Source organism: Glycine max, chromosome 2 (assembly GCF_000004515.6).
Source record: "Glycine max cultivar Williams 82 chromosome 2, Glycine_max_v4.0, whole genome shotgun sequence".
NCBI classification, from domain to species: domain Eukaryota; kingdom Viridiplantae; phylum Streptophyta; class Magnoliopsida; order Fabales; family Fabaceae; genus Glycine; species Glycine max.
Window position 1 is genome coordinate 289579 of NC_016089.4, and position 12324 is coordinate 301902.

The window sequence follows — 12324 nt, forward strand, 5'->3', positions numbered from 1 at the left end:
GTTTCTCTCTCTCACTCACTCACACCGCATAATCCAATGATTAGCATTAGCCAAAGCCAAAATGCACCCCAACAAAGTCAAGAATCATGATCGAGATCCCACCATATGGTCATGAACCTAATGATTTGAACCCATCAACAGTGCTAACCCCCTGGCCCACAAGATAATGCCGTGAACCGAGAAGCACTGAATCATAACACAAAACTCCAAATAAAAAAAAAGTGTCATTAAAGAAAAAAGCACAAGGCTTGGAAAGTGGACCCCCCAAATGCCCAAAACCATTGAATCGACCGTTACGACTTACAAGACTTACCCAAGCAAACCGTAAGTAAGTGGATGATGGGAAGTGAACACTTCACAAAGTAAAGATTATTGGGACATTTACCTTGGGAGGAGGGAAAAATTTTACCATGAAAATCGTGAGAGCAAGAGAGAGAAAATCACCCACAGCATGAACCAATTATTATGAAATTGTTCATTCTTCTACTTCCACCTCAACTGTTCATTGTTTATATTTAAGGATTATGTAAATTGTTGAGACCAAATTTTAGTTCTGATAAGAAAATAACAGAAACAATACCTATTAAAATGTATCTGACACGTTAAAAAAATTTGTATTCAACGCTATTAAAAATCCACCTTTCTCGCGGTAATACTATGATTGTGAGGGCATGAATCGACTCTCATTTGCATTGCATTGAAACACACTTCAAGTTTTATACTTTTAGAAAATTAATAGGAATTCACCACATAAAGGAGTTAATTTCTTTTAAAGTCATAATCTAGGTTCCAATTTCTAATGGCAAAAAATGCTTACATTCAATATTAATTGTGTTTCGAACAAAAATATAAAAGATACATGTAAAAATTAAAAATTTAGAAAAGAACATCCACTTTTCATAATAATTTTATCTGATTGTTGTTTCTCATAAAAAATAGGATATTGGTTACAGAATGTAATAAATATAATTTTTCATATTATAGTTGCATTGGATATCATAAAATTATTAAAATATGTTGTTACACTTTCAATAAAAACTCTATTTCATCCTAACAACACTACTTAGCATAAAAAAACATAAATAAACATTGTTGTAATAAATAGAGAGAGAGAAAAAAGACACAAAGTATACATAGCAGAAGCCTGCAAGAGAGAGGACTGCAAGTTCGAATTATTCTTCTTCCTTGTATGATTGCTTTTATAATCCTCAGTACCTCTTTTGGACTCATTACCCCTCTCTCTCTCTCCACCTTTCACCATTTTTTTATTTATTAAACTCTCTCTCTCTCTCCACCTTTCACCATTTTTTTATATTAAACTCTCTCTCTCTAGGCTGCTGCTACTACAACTAGAACACAAGGGGTGTGTAAATGTTTCATGTAAGAGAGAGAAAACAAGTCTCTTTTACACGTGATAAAGAAAACACCAAAAGCTCTTTTGCATGCGTGTATAAGATTCATCTCACTACCACCATCATCTTCTTCTTCTCCCCTTTATCTTCTCTTCTCTTCTCTTCTAAATTCTGAATCCTCCAAAACCAAAGTCTTTCACTTCCCTTCTTCGTTAACCAAGAGAAAGAGGGTGAGTGAGTTCAAGTTTTGTTCTTTTCTTCATTTTCCATTCTCATGGTTTGGTCGGTTGGTGGGTTTTCATTTTCTGTTTTGTCTTTGTTTACACTTCAAGGCATTTTATTAGAGAAAGCATTTTTGCTATGTAGCCTTTGCATTGCATTTATTTATTATAAGGTTTTTTTTCTCTGTCTACAAATCTTCTAGACAGTGATTTTTCTACCCTTTTTAATGTTTATTCCCCTTCACTTAGGATGATATGTTCTTAATTTTTGTTTTCTTCTGGTTGTTTTATTCTCTTCTCTAAGGCAGTACTCACAGGTTTGCTTCAAACCTGGCTTGGTTTCACAGTCAATTTTTTATTCTAATGCTTTTTTTTTTATTCAAGTGTGTTCTATGTGGTTGTATTTGTTGGTTTTTTTAGGTGAGATTTTCAGTTTTTGGTAGGAGGGGACAGTCCTAAGGAGTTGGTAGTTTTGTCTTTTGGGTATTTCCATTTTCTGGGATTTTCATTTATATCATTATATGTCTAATTGCATTTTATTATCAGTTTTTCTCTTCCATACCCAGTGATTAGTCTGTTCACTGCACAATACTAAATGGTTTTTTGTTGCTACTTTTGTGTTTGTGATATTTCATGCGAAGCAAAAGGGCAGAAGAAAATGTTGTCAAAATTTGTTTTTTTTCTTCCCTTTTTTGTCTTACTTTGCCCTATGGTTCTACCACCTCACCATTTTTGGGGTTGCTTGCTGATACAAGGGTGACTAGTTGAATTTTTCAACTTTTGCAAATAGTAATGATTTTGTATCCTTAAACAATGCCTGTACCACACAGTTTTCACATCATACCATTACCAATATGTTACTTTATGCATTAGTCCATTGAAAACACAACTCATAATAATTAAGTCTTACTTTTTGGGTTCTTGCTTTACAGCAATTACTACTCATTAGTTTTCCATCTTTGTTTGTTTGTTCGTGGCTGAAGCAATTGGCACTGTTTTGCTGTTACGAGCAAAAACTAAACGTCAAAAACTGGTCCTCTTTGACAAAGTGTGCTTATTCTTCTTTGTGTATTCATTGGCCAGCACTCGTCACAAAAGGTGAACATGCCAGTGAGACAGATGAGGGAGAGCTCAGAACAACACCTTGTGATCAAACCCCATTTGCAGAACCCCATGAATGGAGCTAAGAAGGTTCCTAGAGCTGTTCAAAATGGCAAAGGTCCACCACCACCGCCACTGCCACAACAGGAACTACCCCACAACCAAACTTCACCTCATGTAAGGAACAAGGGGAGAAGAAGGAGCAGAGGTGGAGGAAGAAAATGTGATCAAGGAGATGTTTTGATGAGACCTATTGTGGCAAGTGGTGTTGAAAATGGAAGCACCATGTGTGGTGAAATAGAGATGAGTTGCCCCACTTCAAGCAAGTCTTTGAGCTTTGCTCCTAGGCCTGGCTATGGACAAGTTGGGACAAAGTGCATTGTGAAGGCTAACCACTTCTTTGCAGAGTTACCAGACAAGGACTTGAACCAGTATGATGTAAGGCTCCTTTTGCTTGCTTGGTCTTTATCAATCTACTGTAGCCTTCGGTAAGGAAAAATTAAGTTGGGGTTTTGTGACTTGTAAGTAACTCACAACTACTGTAGCCCTTTATGGAAGTGTTTAAATTCTTCCTGTGATTCCCTCTTTTATGTGCTGTTCAATTGCAGAAGGATCTGTTTTTTGCCGTCCTTATCCTAGTAGTAACATTTATGACTCCTTAAATTTTTGGCCTGAAGTTTTGTTCTTATTGTTTGTTGCCTTTGCCGTGTTTTGTAGGTCAGTATTACCCCCGAAGTGTCTTCCAAAGCAGTGAACAGGTCCATTATAGCAGAACTTGTGAGGCTGTATAAAGAGTCTGACCTTGGGATGAGGCTTCCAGCATATGATGGCAGAAAAAGTCTGTACACTGCAGGGCCACTTCCCTTTTCCTGGAGAGAGTTCAAGATAAAGGTTGTGGATGATGAGGATAGAGTTAATGGCCCCAAGTAAGATTTATTATTGCATAGTAATTTCATACTTCTATTTGGCTTCAACACATAAGCATGGTGGACTATATGTATGTGTGTGTGTGTCTCTATATGCATTTGAATTAAGTTCAATTTCCAACTGACACTTGCACCATTTTTCAGAAGGGAAAGAGATTATAGAGTGGTGATCAAGTTTGTTGCCAGGGCCAATTTGCACCACTTGGGCCAGTTTCTAGCGGGTAAATGTGCTGAAGCTCCACAAGAGGCACTCCAAATTCTTGACATTGTATTAAGAGAGCTATCATCTAAGAGGTAGTTTTGCAAAATAATTGAGAGAAAATGTGAAACTTGAAGTTCTTTTTCCCCCCTCACAAAAGCTTCATTTTATAAAGGTTTTGCCCAATTGGGAGGTCCTTCTTTTCACCTGATATTAGAACACCACAACGGCTTGGAGAGGGTTTGGAATCGTGGTGTGGATTTTACCAAAGCATAAGGCCTACTCAGATGGGTCTTTCACTCAATATTGGTATATTACTCACCATAGATATCATTTGCTGATAGGAGTACAGTTTTTAACTACTAATTTTTCTTTGTACACTTCTTGCATTTCATAGATATGGCTTCTGCTGCGTTCATTGAACCTCTTCCAGTTGTGGAATATGTTGGCCAGCTATTAGGAAAAGATATTCTGTCGAGGCAATTGTCTGATGCTGATCGCATTAAAGTACTTATATGAACAGAGCTTGCTAAGTTCAATTTTTGTATTAATACTATAAAACTCACAGAGCTACTTTAAGATGTCTAACAGATTAAGAAAGCCCTTAGAGGAGTTAAAGTCGAAGTAACCCACCGAGGGAGTGTTAGAAGAAAGTATCGAGTTTCTGGTTTGACTTGTCAACCAACCAGAGAACTTGTGTAAGTAATAATTCTGTTTTATAATATTTTATTTTAATATATATAGTAACTCTTCTTCTACACTAAGTTCAAAGATATTCCAATTATTTTCCTCTAGTTTTCTTGATGACAAGGATGTATCTCTTTAGGTTTCCTGTTGATGAGAATTCAACTATGAAGTCAGTAGTTGAATACTTTCAAGAGATGTATGGTTTCACAATTAAATATACTCACCTTCCTTGCCTTCAAGTAGGAAATCAAAAGAAGGCAAATTATTTACCTATGGAGGTAGGGGAAATTCCTGGTAATTGACATAGGTGCTTTTCTTTCTTGTAATTATTTGATTTTTCTTACATGCTTCTGGTTCCTCAGGCCTGCAAAATTGTTGAGGGACAACGATATACAAAAAGGTTGAATGAGAAGCAAATCACTGCTCTCCTGAAAGTTACTTGTCAAAGACCTCGTGATCGAGAAAATGACATTTTGCAGGTATTTTGCCTGTTTTGAATTGATTAATATTTATTCAAAACAGTTTTAGCGTTAAAAGTTCTCTCTGCAACACTAAATTTATGACTATAAGCAGTAAGCTTTTCTGAATGTAAAATAAGCTCACATTCATTATTGCCCTCATAATTAATAAAAAAAGATGGACAATTTGCACCCCTGCTAGTTGCTTATATTTGGTTGTGGAGCCGCCATTATGAAGTGAGGGACATTTATGCTGTTAATTTTCCATTATTCTTTCCAAAAGTAGTTGGCAAATTTATGTTCTAGCTTTGTGTGTGGGTCACTTACACCTTGAAAGTCAAAATAGTATAAAACTTGCATGACTATAACATGATTCAAACAATGTGGAAATTGGAACATACAAATAATGATTCAAACTTCAAAGCATGAGATCTCTTTGACAAATAAAACCTACTAAATCAGTTAAGCTGATTAAGGGAAAACACATTCAACTATGAAATTTATATCTTCACAAACAAATAATATATATCCATGATATTCTAGAAGCTAAACAATAAAGTTGTGTCATCAAATTAACATTTCAATTTTGCTTCATGCAGACCATTCAGCACAATGCTTATGGTCAAGATCCTTATGCAAAGGAATTTGGGATTAAAATTAGTGAAAAGCTAGCTTCTGTAGAAGCGCGAATTCTCCCTGCCCCATGGGTAATGTGCATCTCAACCAAGAGGTGTAAGATACTTAAAGTATGATTACTTTTTTTTCACTATTGATTGATATGCAGTACTTGTCTGCAGCTTAAATATCATGAAAGTGGGAAAGAAAAGAATTGTTTACCCCAAGTTGGTCAGTGGAATATGATGAACAAGGTATTGTACATTTTACAATTATTTGTTTTCAAGCAGTTGTGAAATGCAACTATTTTACTTTGTCTTTGTAAAAAAAACAATAAAGGGAAATGCTGATATTTTTAAGTCATTTATAACAAGATTATTTTTACTCAACTCTTTGGTCCAATTTAATTTAAATTATGAAATTCCTAGGTATGTGCTATTCCTGTTTAGCTTGGAGTTTTCATGCGACAGTAAGTTTTTAATACTAGTCACTTTGTCGGCTAATACTTGAATGATACAGAAAATGATAAATGGGATGACTGTCAGCCAGTGGGCATGCATAAATTTTTCACGAAGTGTACAAGACAGTGTTGCTCGCACTTTTTGTACCGAGCTAGCTCAAATGTGCCAAGTATCTGGCATGGTAGTTTTCCATCTATTCTGTTTTTTAGTTTTTGAAGTGTGGACAAACTTTCTTGAAATTCAATGTATTTTTGTTGTAGGAATTTAATCCAGAGCCTGTTATCCCCATCTACAATGCCAAACCTGAGCATGTGGAGAAAGCTTTGAAGCATGTTTACCATGCGTCAACAAACAAAACCAAAGGAAAGGAATTGGAGCTTTTGTTAGCAATATTGCCGGACAACAATGGTTCTCTCTATGGTAAGCTGCCTTCAATGATAATAAATGTACATGATTATAATTGTTGGGACATATAAGCAATGTTCCGAGTTTAAATTCTAAATATTTATAATTTCCGCCTTCAATGATAATAAATGTACATGATTATAATTGTTGGGACATATAAGCAATGTTCCGAGTTTAAATTCTAAATATTTATAATTTCATATAACTATATTTTGTTTTCAGGTGATCTCAAGCGTATTTGTGAAACCGACCTTGGTTTAATTTCTCAATGTTGTTTGACAAAGCATGTCTTTAAGATCACAAAGCAGTATTTGGCTAATGTGTCTCTGAAAATCAATGTCAAGGTTTGTTTTCTCTCAAATCCTAGTGACATGAAATAGCTCTTTCCTAAGACTTTCAAATCTACTATCAATTTCTGCCAATTGTCTGACAATTCTCCGTTTTTTTTGGTTTTCTTTACCATTATTGCATGGATAGATTTTTGTGCATAAAATTCATGTGTACTGGTTATAAGTTGTTGGCCAGTAAAGTCTTTGATACCTATGGTATTGGTTGGATTAAACTCCCAACCTTGTGCACCGAGTAATGGGTTTCACATCTCAGTAGTTGATGCAGACATGGCAAGTAATAAAAATATATATTTGTACTTCCCTAGTAGCTTAAGCTTTTAGCATAGCAGTGAGTGTTTTGACCAACAAAAATGATGAAGCATTCTTGGTATTGTATGCTGTTACTAAAATACAGTCATGTTGGCCAATGTAGTCATCCCTGCTCTATGGATATTGTCGGAATTATTTGACTTCTTTGGAATGCTTCCAACAACTAAATAATGATCATTTGACCTCTTCTTAATGCAGATGGGAGGTAGAAACACCGTTCTTGTTGATGCTGTAAGCTGTAGAATACCATTGGTTAGTGACATACCAACTATAATATTTGGAGCAGATGTTACCCATCCTGAAAATGGAGAAGACTCCAGCCCTTCAATAGCAGCCGTACACTTATGATCCATTTGTCTTGATTTTTTAATATTGCAATGGTTCACGAGGGTTTTGGTAGCTGATATCTATTGTGCAATTGCAATCTATAGGTTGTAGCATCTCAAGACTGGCCTGAAGTGACGAAATATGCCGGTTTAGTGTGTGCTCAAGCTCATAGACAGGAACTCATACAAGATTTGTACAAAATGTGGCACGACCCTGTTCGTGGCTTAGTCAGTGGTGGCATGATCCGGTATTACAAGAAATATGACCTCCTTTTTTCTAATTCTCAATGTTGTTTTTGGTTGTGGGACGATGGGATTTTGACAATACAATTTTCACTTTCCTCCTGTATCTAAATATTGTTTTTTGTATCCTTTTTTGCAGAGACTTGTTGATTTCCTTTAGAAAGGCAACAGGGCAGAAGCCTCTAAGAATTATCTTTTATAGGTATGTATGTTTAATTATGATGCAAGGTCATGGCATGTTGTGACTTGCATAACAAAAATATGTGGTTTGAACTTCCGTTGATTTTGAGTGGCTAGTGGCAACATGCCTGATTAAAAAATAGAGGTCTAGAATAAAATTGTTCTTTCAAACTTTTTAATTGATAGATTCTATCATGGAATATACTACACTGTGACTGTGCTTTTAGAATAAATGTTATAAAAATCTACTTTACTCCAACGTCTGAAAGTTGTTTGTTAGGCTTAGTTTCAAAAGCCTGCTTGCTGCATCACAAGTGCATTATTGTTAAAGCACTATTTCATGTCTATCTGATGGATGGTGCCATATTGTAGCCTGTCAAATCACAGGGAATGGAAAACATTTATGCCATTTTTTTTTGGTATTTTTAGGGAGGTTGCTCGATATATAGTCTAAATTTATCCAGAGATGTGGGGGAATGTATTTCATTCAAATCAATATCTCCTAATTTTCAAAACATTCTAGTTTGTTGAAACTGTTTGTGTTTGCGAGAAATTTGAACAGGGATGGTGTAAGTGAAGGGCAGTTTTACCAAGTTCTACTTTATGAGTTGGATGCAATTCGGAAGGTCAGAATTGATTACTTATTCCCATCATAAGTTCTAGTAGGTCATTTTATAACACATGTTCTCACAAGAATATATTTATTTGCAGGCATGTGCTTCTTTAGAACCAAACTATCAACCTCCAGTAACTTTCATAGTTGTACAAAAAAGACACCATACCCGGTTGTTTGCAAATAACCACAGGGACAGGAACAGTACAGATAAGAGTGGAAATATATTGCCTGGTATGATGACTGTTCCTGAATTGTTTGTGTTCTTTTTGTTAAAAAATGATTGTCTAATTAGGTTAACCTTTTAACAATTTTATCTGTTTTCAGGGACTGTTGTTGATTCCAAAATCTGTCATCCAACAGAATTTGATTTTTATCTGTGCAGTCATGCTGGCATCCAGGTAGAAGACAGTTTTTCTCTCTCTTCAATACCGAGCTTATGATTATGATGATTGATTATGAAACGAAATATTTTAGCAAAGTTAATACCTGTCAGATAATTAAAGGGTTTGTGAGAGATGTAGCATATAGTATTATGTATTGGCTTTCCTTATTTGTATGTTGGATGTTATGGGAAACACTCGTCATTCTCCTGGTCTTGTTCTAGGTCCATTTTTCAGGGATTGCTGAGTCTCAAAGCTATGTGTAGTTTAGAGATTTGAAAATCACTAGGGAGGGATTAGTATAGAGGGATCTTAGTTTTTTTCCTGTCTTGGTTTCTCATTTCTCAATACATGATGAATAGAAGAGATTTGTTTGAAGTACTGAACCTTTAATCTCTCTTTGTTGGCCTAAGAAAAGAAAAACATCAATCTGTATTAACATTCCTCTCAAGTTTGGGTTTGGGTCTAATGCTTATCTTGGAAAGGAGCTCAGGGTGAAGCTCAAGATCTTGGAAAGTGGAAAGCTTCTAGCTACCTGAGAATATAAATCTAAACCTCTCTGATTTGCTTCAATTATGGTTCCTGTTTCTCTTCATGCAGGGTACGAGTCGTCCAGCTCATTATCATGTTCTGTGGGATGAAAACAACTTCACAGCAGATGGAATTCAGTCTTTGACAAACAATCTCTGTTATACATATGCCAGGTGTACACGCTCCGTATCTGTTGGTAAGCATATTTGATTAATGTGTGCTATTTATTTTTTACCCTTGTAACTAGTAAAATAAACTAATGATTATACTTTAGCCTAGATTAAACAGAGGCATGAATACCAAGGGAATCTGCAGCTATTACTAAGCAAATTATCAGAATTCATTAAAATAAAAAGAATTCAATTAGAATACATTAACAATGTAAAGGTTTTTTTATATCATCATCCAATCCTATATTTTCATGTATAATAAGATTGATGATTTATGTAATAATATTTACAAGTAATATCTAGTATGATTTCTAATTAGTTGACAATATAAAAATCTTTTGTATGAAAATTGAACACAAAGGGGACAAAGGGAAACAAATTACTTTAATGTACTATTCTATATTATCTATATTTGTTTCTTACAACTTAGTGGACTTAATTCATGTGCAGTTCCTCCAGCGTATTATGCACATTTGGCAGCTTTTCGAGCGCGGTTCTATATGGAGCCAGACCTGCAGCAGGAGAATGGCTCCTCAGGTGGTGGCTCCAAGGCAACAAGAGCAGGTGGGGTGTGTGGTGGGGTGAAGCCATTGCCAGCATTGAAAGAAAATGTGAAGAGAGTCATGTTTTATTGTTAGATTGTGACTAGGCTTGCTTGACAATCATGGATTGCAATGTTTACATGACATCAAATGTACATTAGTGGCTCCTAAGCATAGCAGCAATGTTTCCCATAGTAGTAGATCCATGATATTATAGTTCTCTAGTGGCTTAGTTTAGGATTCCTACAAGTATTTTTGGCTGGGCTTGAGAGGCACATCATAGGTTTCGTTTTGCTAACTCTTTGTGGTCCAGTCATCACCAAAATGATTTAAGATTAAATTAGGCATCGGAAAGTGTTTATGGATCAATCTTAATTGTAGAAATTTTTGCCTTAAGGCCATTGTAGGTATTGAATTGAAATAGTAGAAATTTTCCAATCCTCATGTGCAAAGATGGATGATATTCTGATTAGTCTTACAAAATATTAGGCAATTTTATCATTTCTAGTCAAACTTAATTGAGTAACTTACGATAATAGGTATGATATGACTATGGTCTGAGTACTTGAGTAGGTCATCAATTTATAATTGTGTTGTCCTAAAGTTCTTTTCTTACGTTTGATTAGTTTGAGAAAATGTTCTTTTTTATTTTGTTTTTATTTTTTCTCATGTTAAAAATATTGTATAGAAAATAGTAAAAGTATTATTTTTAATTGTTCTGTTTTTATTTTATTTTTACTGTTTGTTGCATACATATCCGAAAATAAGACAAATTGAAAACAGAAAATTCAAATTGTCTTACATTTTTTAAGTATAGCTTAATTCCAAAGAATATTTAAGTAGGACCAAAATATAAATTAGAATTAAAGCGTTCCTAACTCAAGTCCTTAGACAAAATAAAACATAAAACTTGTTTCCTGCTATATTTTTTTCAAGGCTTGAGATTTTTCCTTCTTCCATAGAAAATAATAAAATAAGCTAAAAAGTTGAAAAAAAATGTAATTTCCATAGAAAACATGCTTAAATGTCCTAAAAATTATGCAAAGAAAAAGTAATAAATATGATTAAAATGTAATACATTAGTGTTGGATGGACAATCCCCCCATCTCTCCTTATTGATACTTTAACTTTTATATCATCCTACTAAAATATTTTGCAGGTACTAAATGTAAAAGTAAACGTACTCTATATCTTAGAAATATGAAAGATATTCAATACTTTCTTCTCTAAGAATAAGGATTAATAGAAATTTAGAAAGAAAATTTAGAAGGAATTATTATTTCTACCTGTTTTGCTATAAAATAATTATCCTTCGAAAAAAATGTATAGATGTTATAACCGGTACAATCGAAGATTCATTTTTCTTTTTTGCTGACACAATCGAAGATTCATTGAACCTTATTTGAGTATTTCTATTAATGCACCAAGAATAAATTGATAGGTTTTCCAAAAACAAAAAGATGACAAAATTAAACGAGAATTAATCTAACCAATGTCTTGGAGATGCTATCAAATTTGAAAGTTTATGTAGACATGTGAACTTCATATACTTGACTCGTAATTTTATAAAAGTTTACTTTATATAAAAATTAATAAAATACTTATAAATAACATATAATTAAACATTTCAATAACATAATAAAATAAAATAAAACAATAAACTATAAATTCTACAATATTTAAATAATTATGTCTAGTAATACATTAATACTATAATATCTTGTAGAAGTGATAGTAGTTATAGAACATTAGGGTTTTATGTTATTGGGAAATGAAGGTTTGATGTTGTTAGAGACAAGAGTTTTTTGATTCAAGAACGACATGAATGTATGTTGAATTCTAAATGGGCAGAAAATAACCCAAAATGACTTGTATTTTGATCTATTTTTTTTTTTAATTTGTTGACTTGATGGTAAACTCGATTGTTTATCAAATTTGCACCAAGTATAGTAAAAAGAGAATTTGCATACGAGTCAATTTATAGAAGGTGAGTGAACTCATATACTTATAAGAATTATTGAATTAACTCGATAATTTGATAATGATGTGAGTATGAAAATAAATTGAAGGCTATACATACATCTATGAAATAAATAAAAAAAGAGACTAAGTTCCAAAGAAAAACCCATGGGAACCAAAAAGGACAAAGAAAGAGGAGAGAACAAATATGCAAACATGTACAAGAAAACATTCAAAAGTGCCTGGTGAGTATGGACTTTATGGTCATACAAAACCAACAGTTTTCAAAAGTG

General features: G+C 34.0%; 1 protein-coding gene across 3 annotated transcripts; it reads left to right on the top strand.

Moving 5' to 3' along the window:
- The first annotated feature begins 1314 nt into the window (after nucleotides 1–1314).
- Nucleotides 1315–10510, top strand: LOC100819073 (protein argonaute 10). Of its 3 annotated transcripts, none has more exons than XM_014764001.3 (22): nucleotides 1315–1582; nucleotides 2557–3112; nucleotides 3392–3600; nucleotides 3745–3894; nucleotides 3975–4108; nucleotides 4197–4306; nucleotides 4391–4497; nucleotides 4626–4764; nucleotides 4849–4965; nucleotides 5544–5651; nucleotides 5742–5813; nucleotides 6079–6201; nucleotides 6281–6440; nucleotides 6648–6769; nucleotides 7283–7420; nucleotides 7516–7658; nucleotides 7793–7855; nucleotides 8396–8459; nucleotides 8545–8680; nucleotides 8774–8847; nucleotides 9430–9556; nucleotides 9981–10510. In XM_014764001.3, the coding sequence occupies exons 2-22, from the start codon at nucleotides 2678–2680 to the stop codon at nucleotides 10166–10168; spliced, it is 2919 nt and encodes a 972-aa protein (XP_014619487.1). In that variant the 5' UTR covers nucleotides 1315–1582; nucleotides 2557–2677; the 3' UTR covers nucleotides 10169–10510. The 3 variants fall into 3 exon arrangements, with proteins under 3 accessions (XP_014619487.1, XP_003519706.1, XP_014619489.1); XM_003519658.5 differs by having other exon boundaries at nucleotides 1316–1582; nucleotides 2657–3112; XM_014764003.3 differs by lacking the exon at nucleotides 1315–1582 and adding an exon at nucleotides 1868–1890 and having other exon boundaries at nucleotides 2657–3112.
- The last annotated feature ends 1814 nt before the right edge of the window (nucleotides 10511–12324 follow it).

Coding starts and splice junctions, on each gene's coding strand:
- LOC100819073 (XM_014764001.3), top strand. CDS start 2,678: ATGCCAGTGAGACAGATGAGGGAGAGCTCAGAACAACACCTTGTGATC. Junction 3,113..3,391: donor AGGACTTGAACCAGTATGAT/GTAAGGCTCCTT, acceptor CGTGTTTTGTAG/GTCAGTATTACCCCCGAAGT. Junction 6,441..6,647: donor CAACAATGGTTCTCTCTATG/GTAAGCTGCCTT, acceptor TTTTGTTTTCAG/GTGATCTCAAGCGTATTTGT.